General features: G+C 34.3%; 1 protein-coding gene across 9 annotated transcripts in view; it reads left to right on the top strand.

Annotated features, from left to right (window-relative positions):
• Nucleotides 1-12208, top strand: part of LOC144970176 (uncharacterized) — a 22338-nt gene extending 10130 nt beyond the window's left edge. For all 9 annotated transcript variants that reach the window (XM_078909531.1, XM_078909532.1, XM_078909533.1 and 6 more), the window contains 9 exons: nt 1051-1158; nt 1894-2037; nt 2637-2807; nt 3948-4142; nt 6456-6554; nt 7340-7549; nt 8147-8206; nt 8985-9070; nt 10242-12208. In XM_078909531.1, coding sequence (XP_078765657.1) covers nt 1051-1158; nt 1894-2037; nt 2637-2807; nt 3948-4142; nt 6456-6554; nt 7340-7549; nt 8147-8206; nt 8985-9070; nt 10242-10629 — 1461 coding nt within the window. In that variant the 3' untranslated portion in view covers nt 10630-12208. The remainder of the gene's footprint in view (nt 1-1050; nt 1159-1893; nt 2038-2636; nt 2808-3947; nt 4143-6455; nt 6555-7339; nt 7550-8146; nt 8207-8984; nt 9071-10241) is intronic.
• The last annotated feature ends 2371 nt before the right edge of the window (nt 12209-14579 follow it).

The raw sequence follows: 14579 nt of genomic DNA, 5'->3' as shown, positions 1-14579 counted from the left end.
AGCGTCAATTTATTTTTGAAATATATTTTCTTAAAAATTTGTGTACACAAACTTCAATACAATATACAGCATGATTGTGGTAAAATTTCAGACTTTACATCTGTTATGTTCCGGCGATTACAAGCTTCTAAAATGTTCCTTTTCCCCTCTCACTCAATGTATATATGTATATATATATATATAAATATATATATATATATATTATCTTAAATATATATATTCTCACCTGGTTTGTTTGTTTGTTTGTTTTTTTTGCACACTCTCCAATAACGTTGTTTTATCCAGGGGCTTCAAGCACTCTACGTGGTCCCAGCTAAATCCCTCTCATTATATATAATATATATATATATATATATATATATATATATATATATATATACATGTGTGTGCATATATATGAGTGTGTGTGGTTTATGTGTGTTTGTTTTTTATGTGGGAAAATGCTTTCATTACGGGGCTCCTAAAGTCAAGGAGAGGTTATAAAACAATCAGTGGTTTTAGAAAAATGGTATTTTTACTGGAATGATTGTTGATTAAAAGATAAATACTGATGTTGATTTCATTTCTTTTGATATTCAGCTCGTTTATGTAGAGTAATGTCTACTGAATTTGCTCAAAGCACTTTACAGATAGCTCCAAACCAACAGCAATACTTCACATGATATAGGACGAGATTTGATGCTAGGGAAGCGCTATAGCTATTTTACGCGACAGAGACAACGTTGTTACCGACAGGCTACTCCTCTAATTACAGTGGAGAAAATTCAAGTATAAAGCCTTTTCCAAGTACTCACTTTTGCGACGTCTACAATGTGAATCAATCCTTCAGGTCAGAAGCCACCTGTCATACCACACTACTACAAAGTCGCACATCTTGATGATCAAATAGTATAATAACTCTTTTATATAAAGGATTACGTTTATTGTATGTTTATAACTGTTTTTTGAGGCACAATATCAAGGATTCTTAAACAGAGAGTGCATACCGTCTCTAATTTGTGATATCCTATTTCATTTATCAATGTTGCTCTTCTGTATTATATTCCAAAGAACGAACATCGTACAAATTTCCTGGACATCTCCCTGAATCCACTGGGTCCTATCGGGACGGAGTGTCTGTCACAAGTTCTCTTACAGAATAGCCACATTGTCGAATTGGTAAGAATTACACATTATTATTACATATCAGTTAAAATAGAAAATTTGCAACGTAGTCAATTTTGCCCCAAAAATGTGATCCATCGCCTCAAAATGGTATTGTATCGGAATGAACAATATGAAGAACATAAATTTTAATACCAAAATGTACAGATATAAAAAGTTAAGTTTTTGAAGTTTACGAAACACAAAACTCTCTTTAATATGCATTTTTCTTAATTCAAATTTTATAAGTCAGATTTAAAATTCAATTGTCAGCATTAGATTCGTCACGACTATTGAGACGATGGGTCACAAATATTACCACCAAAAAAAGAGAATAATGATAATTTTATGAACGAAAAAGAGAAAGGTTTCCCAAAACATTCGCCTTCTTAGAAAAATTCAAATATATCGGGCTAGCTTGATTCAGGGATTTGGTCTTTGAATCGTACCCAAAAGGTAATAAGTTTGACTACCCACCGCACCATGCGGCCTTGAACAAGTTACCTTGCATTAGCTCACAATATGGCGATGCACTACGGCTGACTATTGGGTAAATCCAGTCTTCCCTGTGAATAGACCCTAAAGACAAATTTCTCATTGGGGATGAATAAAGGACACTTTATCTCATTTTTATTTTATTTTTCAGAAATTCAAGAACGTAAAAGGTGATGTAACACGCACAATACAGCGTTTTTATTGATATCTGAAAACAATCAAGATGTTTCTATATTCTGCTTTTTCTTTTTCCAGAATCTGTCAAGCACATACCCACAAAGAGGGGGTCTTGAAAGTTTAGTCAATTGTCTAGGACACAACAGGACCTTACGACGACTGTATCTGGACAAGAATGAACTGCAGCCCTCTGAAGGCGATGTCATTGCAAAGCTGATTGAGGTAAAATTTGATATCTGAAAATGCTGCATACTAATTCTTTCATACATGTCTTTGCTGACCTGGACAATAAACCGCCTTCTTTTTTACTTTTTGTGGGGAAAAAGGAAAAGAAGCGTCATTTTAATTCTTTGTAGACGTATGATGAGGACATTTCGGGTTTCTCTTTTGCCATGAAAGATGATCAAATCAGTATATTGAATGGTGAGATAATTTAATCTCTCATTGGTTCAAGTACATTTCAATGATATTATTGTCTCCACACCATTGCACTTTAAAAATTAGAGGCTCCTTTTGACAGCCTTCAGCTAATCTTTAAAAGAAAAACAAGTACCAAGATCGCTCTGCATTCGGCACTTAAAGTGAATTGAATGAATGGTGAAAGTGTGTGTTTTGACTCTGACGAGATAAATACGATTTTTAAAATTATTCCCTCTTGTTTGTGCCCGCTTCCATTTCAAAACAAATCTATTTTTTTGATATTCTGTTGTTGTTATTGTTGTTTTTATTTTCTTCGTTTGTCTCAGTTTTTCATGTTTAAAGTCCTTGTTTAACAATGTTACATTATATTATATATCAGCGCCTATTATAATTCATTTCAGGTTGCCACAAGTTTACTGGAGTTACATCTCGCTCACAACAATCTTGGATTTGGTGGGATAAATCAAATCGCCAGGGCGCTAGTTCTTGCCAAGGGAAAGTTAAAAGTTCTCAACCTCAGCTACAACAACATTCGAACCGACAGTGCCGTTCAATTAGCCAAGGCTCTCGCGGTGAGTTGTTGGCATGTCAATTACCATTGAAAACTTCTCTTATAGAAAAAAAATAACGTGCTTCAAAGTCACCAGGCTCTTACAGTATAGTACGTATTTGGTTCTACTATGATAATAAGGCAACTACAAGGTGCGATTCCTACTCGCTTCATTTCTTGTTAAATACCATTGTTATGATATACGGTTTTGGCCCTCTGTTAATTTTGTCCCGCGTCTTTTGTGTTCCGACAAGAGTTCAGGGCCTGTGAGACATTTGTTTAAGGCTCTTAAATTATACCAAATACAGCAACGTTTCCAGGAAAAAGCTTAGAACTTCGGATGACCCGCTGGAATATCACAAAGTAGGTTCTGTCGGAAGATATAAACCTCATCCCAGCTGCTTGGAGAGAATGGTCAGATAAAACCCTGGGGCTTTAAGAATTCAAAGCTGACAATTTAAATTGATGCATGTACGCTGTCGTCTAAAATTGCATCTGCATGCAATCTTTTCCTATTTTTCAGATTTGTAGAAATCATCGTTTAGCACTAAAACCTAAAGTGTTTTGTTCTTTAACTGATTCAGAACTCTTTTTTTAAATCTGAAATAGTTTCGTTTTAATATGTAACACTGTAGAATTATATTGCTTTGTTTCATACGGCATGTTTGAGTGGTTGTATGGTTGAGTGAAAGTCGTTACGTTACTGTTAAGCCCTTTGAGCTTATTAAGATATAGGGTAAGGCGCTATATAAAAACCATATATTATTATTATTATTATTATTATTATTATTATTATTATTATTATTATTATTATTATTATTATTATTATTATTAAAATAATGCCTAATTTAATGTACTATATCAAAAGCTCGTTAATAAATCGTTTGAGTTACTAATTCAAACTCAATTTCAAAACTCTTGAACTTAACTTACTATTGCATTGTGTCATTAAGTTAATTACACATTCCGTTTCATGTATCTCATTGAAGCTCTACAGACTTAGATAAACACCGACTGCTGCTTCTCCAGATAACATACCGCTTAATGGATCTTATGAGTCGTGTTTTCATACCAGCTTTTTTAGTTAATCATAGAGGTTCAATAAGACAGAGGCCGTAATTCTAATATTGTATATATTTATAAATATTTATTACATCTATAGAAAAACAAAACTCTACAAACACTGGACATATCTTGGAACGGCTTTGGAGAGGCTGGGTGCAAAGCCCTTTCCACGTCATTGGTAAAGAACACCAGCCTAAAACGTTTGGACTTGAAATGTAATCGGATAGGACTCAAGTCGTTGCCCTCCCTAATTCGTGGAATCGTCCAGAACAAAGGATTACATTCTATTTCTGTAAGTGTTTTGTTTTTCAAATAAAATGCTATTTGTGTTATGAAATCATAAAAACTCGGAGAGCGGGAAGCTTTCTTTTAAAATATGTGACCTGTCGCCTCAAAACGGTATTATGTTGGAATGGTATAGATGCTTAAAAACTGGATTAATCGTCAGAAATAGAAGACTCGGATTACCCTTTTATATTTTATTGATGAGAATGAGTATAAGTGCTTAAATTGACATTTTAATTTTAAAATGCATTTTTGACAACTGGTTTACACTGACATTAGACCATTTGGATGCGATTAGTCACACATTTCCTCGAATTGTTTGATTCATTGATCGGTTAGCCTTTGTAACGCGTTAACAATATCTATAAAAGTTTCTCCAAATCAAAACATATGGTAGCCAAAATCCAAGGCTGAAAGATTGAACGTTCCGTGAGCCATGCATTTTAAATTAGTATGATATTGTGATGGGCAGTAAAAGATTGTTGCAATCAGTCTTCTTGCATACGAAACTAAGTTTGAATTAGTAGATATCAGATTCTATGATTATGAAAGAGGACCAGTAAGTAAACATGATTTCAACGACAGTATAGATGGAACAGAAACAATGGGCTGCATGTCTTATTTCAAAAATAGAAAAGTGACTTCTGTCATAAAAGTAGCTGTTTATAGAATTATGATCACTTAGATAAAATAAATATGAATTGCAATGGCATGAACAGGACTATTATGAAATGCTTGGCAAGAAGGGGTTGGAGAATCTACGACGGTATACTTGTTTTGAATGTTTGTTTTTGGTTTATGTGTCCAAAATACTATTTCTATCAGCCTTTCTTAGTATTGCATTTTATCACAATTTCTTAGACTTTTGAAATCCATCAATGTTGGGTCCTCAAATTTTATCACATGTTTGTTACTTGTCGATGCAAAAAGAGTAATACAAGAGTAGACAGAGACGTCTGGACGCCGCTCTTGTGTTTTCAAAATAAACTATAATAGATAAGAAATTGACAAAGGTATCAAAACAAAGCTCAGTTTATTTCCTTTCCTATTGTCATTTTAATTTTCAGCATAGTCACCGATCTCATCCACACAGAGCCGCCAACCGGTTATTGCATCGCGTCGAAGATAAATTCATATAGTGAATTTCGACATCATTGAGTTACATCGGCCTGCACCTCGCCATCACTGCCAAAATTTGCCCTATTGAGGTGTCTCACAAGTCTTGAGAAAAGGGGGAAAATCACTTGGAGCTAAATCAGAACTGTAAGGGGGTGTTCTACGACTTTAAGAAAACTTCTTTCAATGTGATCATGCGTTTATGCGAGCATTCCGGTACCCAGCGGACACATACCTACCAATCTGTAACCCAGGAGTTCTTGAACGATATATTCAACTCTTTCCTATGAAACCCCAAGCCTTTGTGATATGTCAGATTGTTTTATCCAGCTATTAGCTCGATTAAGTTCGTTAATATTTTTTGGTTAATTTTCTCCGGTTGATGCACTTTGCGAATGGCCACTGCGAGCCTGCTTATCAATGTTGGTGGAGGCAGCATCAGTTCCAGTAAAGCTCTTAACCACCTTTTAACTGTTCAAATACCAACTCACGAGCCACCATATACACGTTTCAGCCGTTTATCAAGGTTAAAGGGGTCACATCTCTTTAAAAATAAAATTTATAAAATAAACCAAAATTAAGAAATAGCAGTTAAACAAAATTTGGTGACCTAATAGAAGAATACCTTTCGTACATTTTGATGTAGATTAGTTTAAACTAGCTAGTACAATATTCAATATGATTTTCAGTCAATTCTAGTAGGTAAAAGTTGTGTGGTTTTCATATCCGCCCGGTTTTAAAATACACCGTCACAATGATATTTGTAAGATTTAAACCAGAGATCATAACAGAAGATATTGAAAAGGACTTTTAACTCAAACGGGTGTCTATATGAACAGTAAATATGGTTATCATTCTGTAATGAAATGCAAGCCGTGAACAAAACAACTTTGTACAACTGATTAAATGACCTGATAAAAAAAAATCAATCAATACCGCATAGTAATCAAGTACAAGTTGGACAACGAAAGCAATTTTTAAAAATTCACCGCCTGTCGCTGTCTTTATTTCAATTTTAAAAGTAATTTTAATTATGGAATGATTAATTTCCTGGTTGTTAATTTATATCAGCGATCCTGGAATTTCTCAAACGGAAAAGAAATGGAAAGCAACATATTGTAAACTTTAAATTGACAGAGTCTATTGAGTCAGCCGGTTTACATGAGGAAAAAATTATTAACTAATGTTATCTTATCCCACACAGATATCTTCCAACCCTCTAACCACAGAGGGAGCCAAAGCCTTGTTGTCTGCCCTTATCGCCAACAAAAATCCTTCCCAGCTCACTCGCATCGACCTCACGGTAAGGATATAGTTATATTTTAAGATTCTTGCACTCATGCTCTTTAAAATTCCGAATTTGTTCGCAGTTGCTGAACAGGCTTCCGAGGGCGCGGTGGAGCAATCTTATATTATACGAGTACTTCTCAAATGTTCCCGAATTGGTTATTCCTGATTGAAAAACATTTTAAAAATATTTAAATGATAGTTCATGTCTTCGGCCATATCAAAGATACCTATACTTAATGATTGGCAATCTGACATCACAAATTAGATTTGTAAGAATATAATATCTTATAATGTCCGAAACCATGCAACTTTTCGTGGAAGTAATGTCAGAGTTTGATTAATCATAGTGTAGAAATCTAAAATTACTCTCGCCGGGGTTATATAGTTAGTTCTCAGTATTTCTATCGATAATTCTATATCTGAAAATGTTGCAAGCAGCTGGGAATATAGACTGTATTAAATAGTAAGATTTGTACAAAAATGAGTATAACAATAGAATAGAAGACTATACAGGGAATGTTTTGGGCTCAAATCCTTCTCCAACTAAAAACAATACTGCAAGACATTAATACACACGTCACATTAAATCCAGATAGGCAGAGAGACTGGAGTTAAGATGTGTGCTGCTCGCTTTAAACATGTTTTGAAGTTCTGACCCCTTTGATCCCACCATCATCCTGTTGGGGTTTTATATTTCTTTTCTAGTTGTTGTTTTTTTTGTGGCATGCTAATGATACAAATACAACTGTATCAAGTCACCTAATATGTACACAGAATACTTTATCCCCATAATTGCAGGGAATTCCCGTAGATCAAGAATTCTTGGTGCTAAAAGCGAGATTAGAAGAATCAATTCCTCTCCATGTACTCCACGAAGAGACGGTCAGTCTGGGTACCTCGGACATGAGTAGAGCCAGCACGGGGACATTTTTGGATAATTATAACCCAGTCATGACCATGTTTGAGTTTATGAAGAAAGACAACCTTAGGGTGATTGATATGTTCCAGGTAAAAGTGGATATCATGGGTGTTTACAACCATCACTCATAATATCGACACCCCCTTTCCAACCCACCCCCCTCTCTCTCTCTCTCTCTCTCTCTCTCTCTCTCTTTCTTTCTTTCTCTCTTTCTCTCTCTCTCTCTCTCTCTCCCCTCTCTCTCTCTCTCTCTCTCTCTCTCTCTCTCTCACACTCTCGGATTCATTTGAGAGATAATGCATTACGGGTTATTCATCCATCTCAATTTTCAAACATGTCGATCTTTTTATTATAACATTTCATAAAATTTTGAGCTAAAATCTCAAATCTTGGTTATCTTAAAATGCCTATTTGAGTTCTAGATTATGCTTGTTGACTTTTAACTTTAAATCAATTTAAGGCCACATATTGTGAATCGGTTTAAAAAATATATTGGCAAGCCTAAAAACTGGCCATATTAAGAGGTATGAGAGATCTTTATGTACAGCTAAAGAACTTCATTTAAAGCAAACATAACTATTAAATTTTACTACAATTTTATTTGAGTCTCTCTTTGAATATGTCATTTGATTAATATTCATTTAATCAACGTCTAAAAAAGCAACCTTTCATTGTCTTAATTCCAGTTTTTTGACATCCAAAAAAGAGACAAGTTGAGTAAAAATGACCTAGCTGCTGGGTTCAAGGTGAGTTTCAACTAATTTTGATGTAAATATTAATGAGAAAATAACAGTCAAAATGTTTTATTGATCACAATCAGTTGCCAGATTGAAGTGCTGGATCGAATGGATTTTTTTGAAAATCTAATTTTCTGGAAATGAAAAGGAAATGAAGTGATATTGTGGAAAATGTAAATACAAATAAAGTCATGTTAAAGAATTGTTGTTGTTTTTTATATTTTCTATTCAAGTGAATTTGAGTCAGGCATCTATAATGAGATCATACAATTTCGTAAAACCATTAATTAGCCACATTTGGGTCCCGGTAGCTCAGTTGATAGAGCAAATGCTTCACACGCAAAAGGAACGAGATCTATTCTGGGTGAAGTCCAGATTGTTTTTTTTAATGAACCAGCAGTGATTGGGTCCTGGTCTGTTAGATCTGGCGGAAAGACTTTCCGATAGACTAGCGTGCTATCCTAAGGGTAGTAGCAACAATTGCTATCCGTTTCACGCTATAGAAACCGGGATAAACTCCGGATCTATGGGCCTATTGGCTCTGAATGACTACACTAACTACAATGCCTTTGCTATTTTATTTATTTGTAGAAAGAGACTCGTTGCCATGCCAAAGCGACACATATTTTTTTCATTGTCTGTTGTTGTTGTTGTTGTTATTGTACAGCGTGTGGTAGCCTTTTCTAGTCAAAGGCAAGTTCTCTCATTTTGATCCACAGCTTATTCTCTTCTCCATCTACAGTATAATAATATGTAGCCATAAAAGTCGTCATTTTCCTCTCCCCAGATCTTATCGATACCATTTACTCAATACCAGATCGACGTTATCGTCACAACACTGGACACAGATAAAGATGGATTTGTCTCCCTTGAGTAGGATATCATTATGACATTATTTCTCTCCTTACCATCGCTTTTCATGATTTTTCTCCAACTGTCATACTTACCCATAGATAACACTGTACTTACCCATTACGAAAATTGTTTTTCACTAGTTGACTTCCATAGCCTGGAAAAACTCATAATTTAAGATTTCGCCTGAAAGCTCGCCCTTCAAAAATCGATTTATTTGAATGACCCTCATCTTTGCAAACATTCTCAAACCTGGGACTTCTAAGAGTTTTTTTTTCCTTGGCACGGCTGTTCACTTGTTATACAAACTCAAAAGCAATAAGTATATATCTACCATGACATAATTTGTTGAATAGGCAGTAAGTTCTTATAGCAATGGTTATTTCTTCAAATTTGGAAGGGTTAAACATCATTATTTACGTACGGTTTTACGTGATCTTGATGTAAAGCACTTGATTTGGACTGGTAGATCCCCGGTTAAGTGCTTGAAGAAAGCTCTTTATAACCATTCTTTCACAGCACTCAGGTGTAAAATGAGTATCTGGTTGGAGCAGTGTTGTTTATCTCAAAACATCGGGATAGCTCCTACAGGCATGATGTCTTACGTGTTTAGTGTTGTTATTGTGTTGGAACCCTTGTAATGTGCCTTTTGCGCATTAAGTTGATATTGCTCAATATAAAAGCTCGTTTGTTACTATTCTCTTTTAATTGAGAGATTTCATATTAAAGGGAGTGACACTAGTCTTGACGACGATGATGATTATGATGATGATAACTGTGATGATGATAATAATAATATTAACAATAACAATAATAACAATAATTAATGATAATATCAATAATAATAATAATAATAATAATATAATAATAATAATAATAATAATAATAATAGTCACAATGATGATAATAATAATAATAATAATAATAATAATAATAACAATAATAAGAAGAATAATAGTAATAATAATAATAACAATAATAATAATAATAATTATTATTATTATTATTATTATCATTATTATTATTATATTATTATTATTATTATTATTATTATTATTATTATTATTATTATTATCATTATTATAATTATTATTATTATTATATTATTATTATTATTATTATTATTATTATTATCATTGATAAATGTTCAGCATTGGCCATTCACAATAAATATTGTATTGGTCCATTTCAGTGAGATGGTGAAGGGATACAACAAAAACGACAAGACAGTCAAGTCCAGGCGAATCAAAGCCAGCATGAACAAGACCACCGATCGGGGACTGGAAAATCTATGGGCCTATTTGAAAACACTCATTTCCAAAAGGAAGGAGAACAACGCCAAGAAGATGGCCATCAGCTCACAAGCTAGGCGGAGCAATTTCCTGGCAGAGTCAAACTCTACTACGAATAATTCAAACACGACTACGAATAATTCCAATACACCTTCAAACAGTAACACTAATACCCCACGAGCCAAGAACGGAAATCTGTTAGTATTGCCCGGTGTTGATTCCAGAAAGACAAGCGTATCACAAAAACCTGTAGGAAGGAAAACCAGTGTTTTCCCCCTTCCAACTTGATAAGAATTGAACATATCTATACAACATTGTTATAATTTTTCAGTGTGCTTGGGTCACTGAACACTGAATAGATTAAAGTGATCCACATCATGAACATGGAGAGTGATTTTCATTTCTGAGACGTTCAACACAGCAATCCCATTGGTCAAATAAGCACCACGAAGAGGGTAATCCAGAATATTGTTATCATTTTTTACATTATTTGTGGACAACCCGATTTATTTGCAGAGAAAAAAAAAAGCTAATACAGACAATGATCCATGTCACTTATTATACGACGGTATTGTGGAAATTAACATAGATCGAGACCAATCTTTTGAGAAATCAACGATCAAAATAGGTCCAGTAATAATGTCTATAGGAGCGCGCAAATCAACTTAGCAATAGGGCGGTAAGTTGGCGATTCCCAACGTCAAATGATCGATCATAGTGATCTAGCGAAAGTAGACACCATTTCTACGTACCCTCACAACTCAGGAGTGAAAGGCCGCAGACACACTGTTTATATTATGTGCTTTCACATAAGATCGCGTGTACGCTACTTTCCTTATCTATTTTTCATAAGACATTAAATTTTAATGTATGAAGACAATGTCAGAAAATGTAGTATTTTTAGATTTTAAAATTTTAATTTAAGTTTAGTAAGTAATTTAGCGAATGCTATTAAAATTGGGAAAAAAAGACAAATTTTAATTAAGATTTTTATTTTTAAAATATGAGTAGATATATTTTTTGATAGTAAATCACCGTACTTTTTATGATTCAAGGCTTAGAAAATATTATTTTTCTAGAAAAAAAAGTGAGGTAACTCGTTATACGATAGTGACATTGGTGAATGATTCAATTAAATGAATGGAGAAATCACAGTATTTTCGGAGAAATGCAGTCTATTACGAACATGCACTCGTCTTTTTTTAACGAAAATACTACTGTATTGTAGAAATTTACAAAGATCAAGACGAATCCTTTAAGCCACCAGCTTTGATCGGTTCAAAAGCGCGGCCAACTTATGGCAAATCCGAAGGCCAAACTATGTCAAATTAAGAACTCATGATTTCGCCAAAGCAAATATTCTAAATGACCACTTGAATCAATTGACAATAGAATTACCTATAATAAGAGAAATATTTGCAAATTACTTGTATATTAATCTGTGAAAAATAGTTTTATAACTATTTTTAGAATTGCCAGTAGCTCGATGATAAAAAATATGAACGGTGGCTGTAAGGAAAAATGTTGATTGATTCCCAACCCTGTTTTTAAAGAATATCTAGATCTAATATGAATGGTTTGAGATGAAAGATGAACACTAATGTGTCTCGTTTCCGTAACGCAGTTGCCACGTTTTACTTTGAGTCGACCAAGTTTTGCCTTGATTATTCTTCAACATTTTGGATATTCAGAAAAATGGAGCCAATGTTATAATTGATTAAAATGTTTTGTTTATTTAAGTTTTTATTCAACGTTATATGGATTTATATTTTTGTTATTTCATTTTTTTAGTTCATGTTTTGATAAATCTAGGAATCTGTCAGGTTTTCCACAAAACGCACAATACACAATCTTGATAAATTGATAATTCTGGGAGTTTTTCTTTCTTTTGTGTAGTTGCTAATTCTGTAGTTTGTATTGTTGTCGTTGTTGTTGTTGTTATTGTTGTTGCTGTTGTTGTTGTTGTTGTTGTTGGTGGTGGTGGTGGTGGTGGTGGTTAGGGTGGTGGTGGTAGTGGCGGCTGTGGTGGTGGTGGTGGTATTTGTGGTATTGTTTAATTTTGTTGCTGTCGTACTTGTTTAAAGAAAAGGAATGCGTTAGTCAGCTGCTAGAATAATAACAGCTTCAAATTAGAGCAAAATAAAAACACAGAACGTGTCGGTATCAAAACCCTTCTTCGGCCAACAACCAAAAATACACAGTAAAAACATAAATACAATATTTAAAAACCCAGATAGTCGGCAGAGAAAACTTATTTGATATATTGTTCTTTTTTGAAACTGCTGTACTCATTAAAAAAAAAAACTATTTAAAGAGAAATTGACACGATTGGGTTAATATCGATATTTTTTTAATGCACAAATCGTACAATGTTCCATTGAAAAAGGGAACAAAAGTGTGATGTCAAAAAAATGGTTCTTATTTCACTGGAAGTGTAAAAGCACTCTTCCGAGGACTGGATACATACCTTGTGTGATTGATCTTCTGGTTTTAGACTGATGCCATCTTATTATCTAGTCTAAATATATGCAGGTTGTCAATAAAGATAATCCATATTCGCTCTTTTACGTCCCATAATCGTAAGAATCTTCCCATAGATAGAATGAAGTTGACGTCATTTAGGTCTTTGTTATTGTTTTTTGCCATCCGCGTTTATGAGTAATTCTCACCAAACTGTATTAACCAGACTATAAACGTTCATGGATACACACAGTTTTGTGTGTTGGTCCGATATACTTCCGGATTGAAGTACGATCTATAGATAGTATGCGCTTGACGGACCAACACACAAAACTATCCATGTGTAATCTTAAACGTTTATAGTTTGGTTAATACAGTTTAGTGAGAGTTACTCATAAACGCGGATGGCAAAAAGCAATAACAAAGACCTGAGTGACGTCAACTTCATACTATCTATAAAAGGAATGAAATTGACATCACTTTGTTGTTGTTTTAGACAGGCATTTTATTGATCAGTACTCAGTAGATTCTATCAATAAGACTATACACGTTTAAGGTTATACATAGTGTTGCGTGTTGGTCTGTCAAATCCGGCAGGCGGATGTTATGAGTATTTTAGCTAACGTATAGCATCAAAATATCCTGCTATTAAGATGGTTATGCCATCTTTTGATTCAATGTGTAGCCTATTCATTACTAGTCTTCCGAAGGATTGGCTACATAAACACTTCAAAGGAGTTTGGAACCGGAAAAGTAGGTGTGATGTCACGACTTTTTTTTTCCGATTGAAGCTTCTGCTATATTCTATGTGTCTCAATATCGAGGCGGGGATGGGGAGGGGGGGGGGGGAAAGGGTTATGTAATGTTTGATTTAGAGTTTTGTTTACTAACAGAGATCACCAAGCCCTTTGAAATCTGTTTATGTGAGTCGCACTCTATATAGATAGAATGAAGTTGACGTCACTCAGGTCTTTCTTGTTAATTTTTGCCATCCGCGTTTATATGTTATTCTCACTCAACTGTAATAACCAAACTATAAACATTCAAGGTTACACATAGTTTTGTGTGTTGGTCCGTTATATTTCAGGATGGCAATGTTGTGAGTTTCTTAGCCAAGCGCACAACATCTTTTGGGGAATGAGTTTTTCACAGATTGTGTTCCTTAATATAGTCCAACATAGTGAACACTATTAAGAAGACAGCACCCATGTAAACCCTATAGATAGTTCGAAGATGACGTCACTCAGGTCTTTGTTGTTGATTTTTGCCATCCGTGTTTATGAGTAATTCTCACTAAACTGTATTAACCTGACTATAAACGATCATAGTTACACACAGTTTTGTGTGTTGGTCAGTTATACTTCCGGATGGCAATGTTGTGAACTTCTAAGCCAAGCGCATACTATCTATATTTCAGGGCTTCGAGATTTTCGCGAGTGAACGGAAACTCACAAATGCATAATAGTCATTAAAACAACATGCCACAACATTGAAATACGAGTTCCGTGTGGAAATGTCTTTGCAATAAACATTGATTGGTGAAAAAATGATAATTGGATTCAGTAGTCTGATGTCACGCCCCCCGGCAACGGTGGCCATCTTGGTTCTAAACAAAGAAAATCATTACTTTTTATTCTTCAAGCTGGCAAGAACTTTTCATATGTCTTGTGACTAGAATGTGTAAAAGTCAAAACATTATCAAATTTATGTTTTTTTTCCCTCTAGATACGCTTTTATGCTCGCCGGAGAAATAGTTCATACGGGCGTCCGCCATTGTT

This window comes from Berghia stephanieae, chromosome 4, assembly GCF_034508935.2.
Source record: "Berghia stephanieae isolate SIO BIC M18660-M18661 chromosome 4, UCSD_Bste_1.3, whole genome shotgun sequence".
NCBI classification, from domain to species: Eukaryota; Metazoa; Mollusca; class Gastropoda; order Nudibranchia; family Aeolidiidae; genus Berghia; species Berghia stephanieae.
Note: the sequence above shows the minus strand (reverse complement) of the source record. Positions and strands in the feature narration are given on the sequence as shown.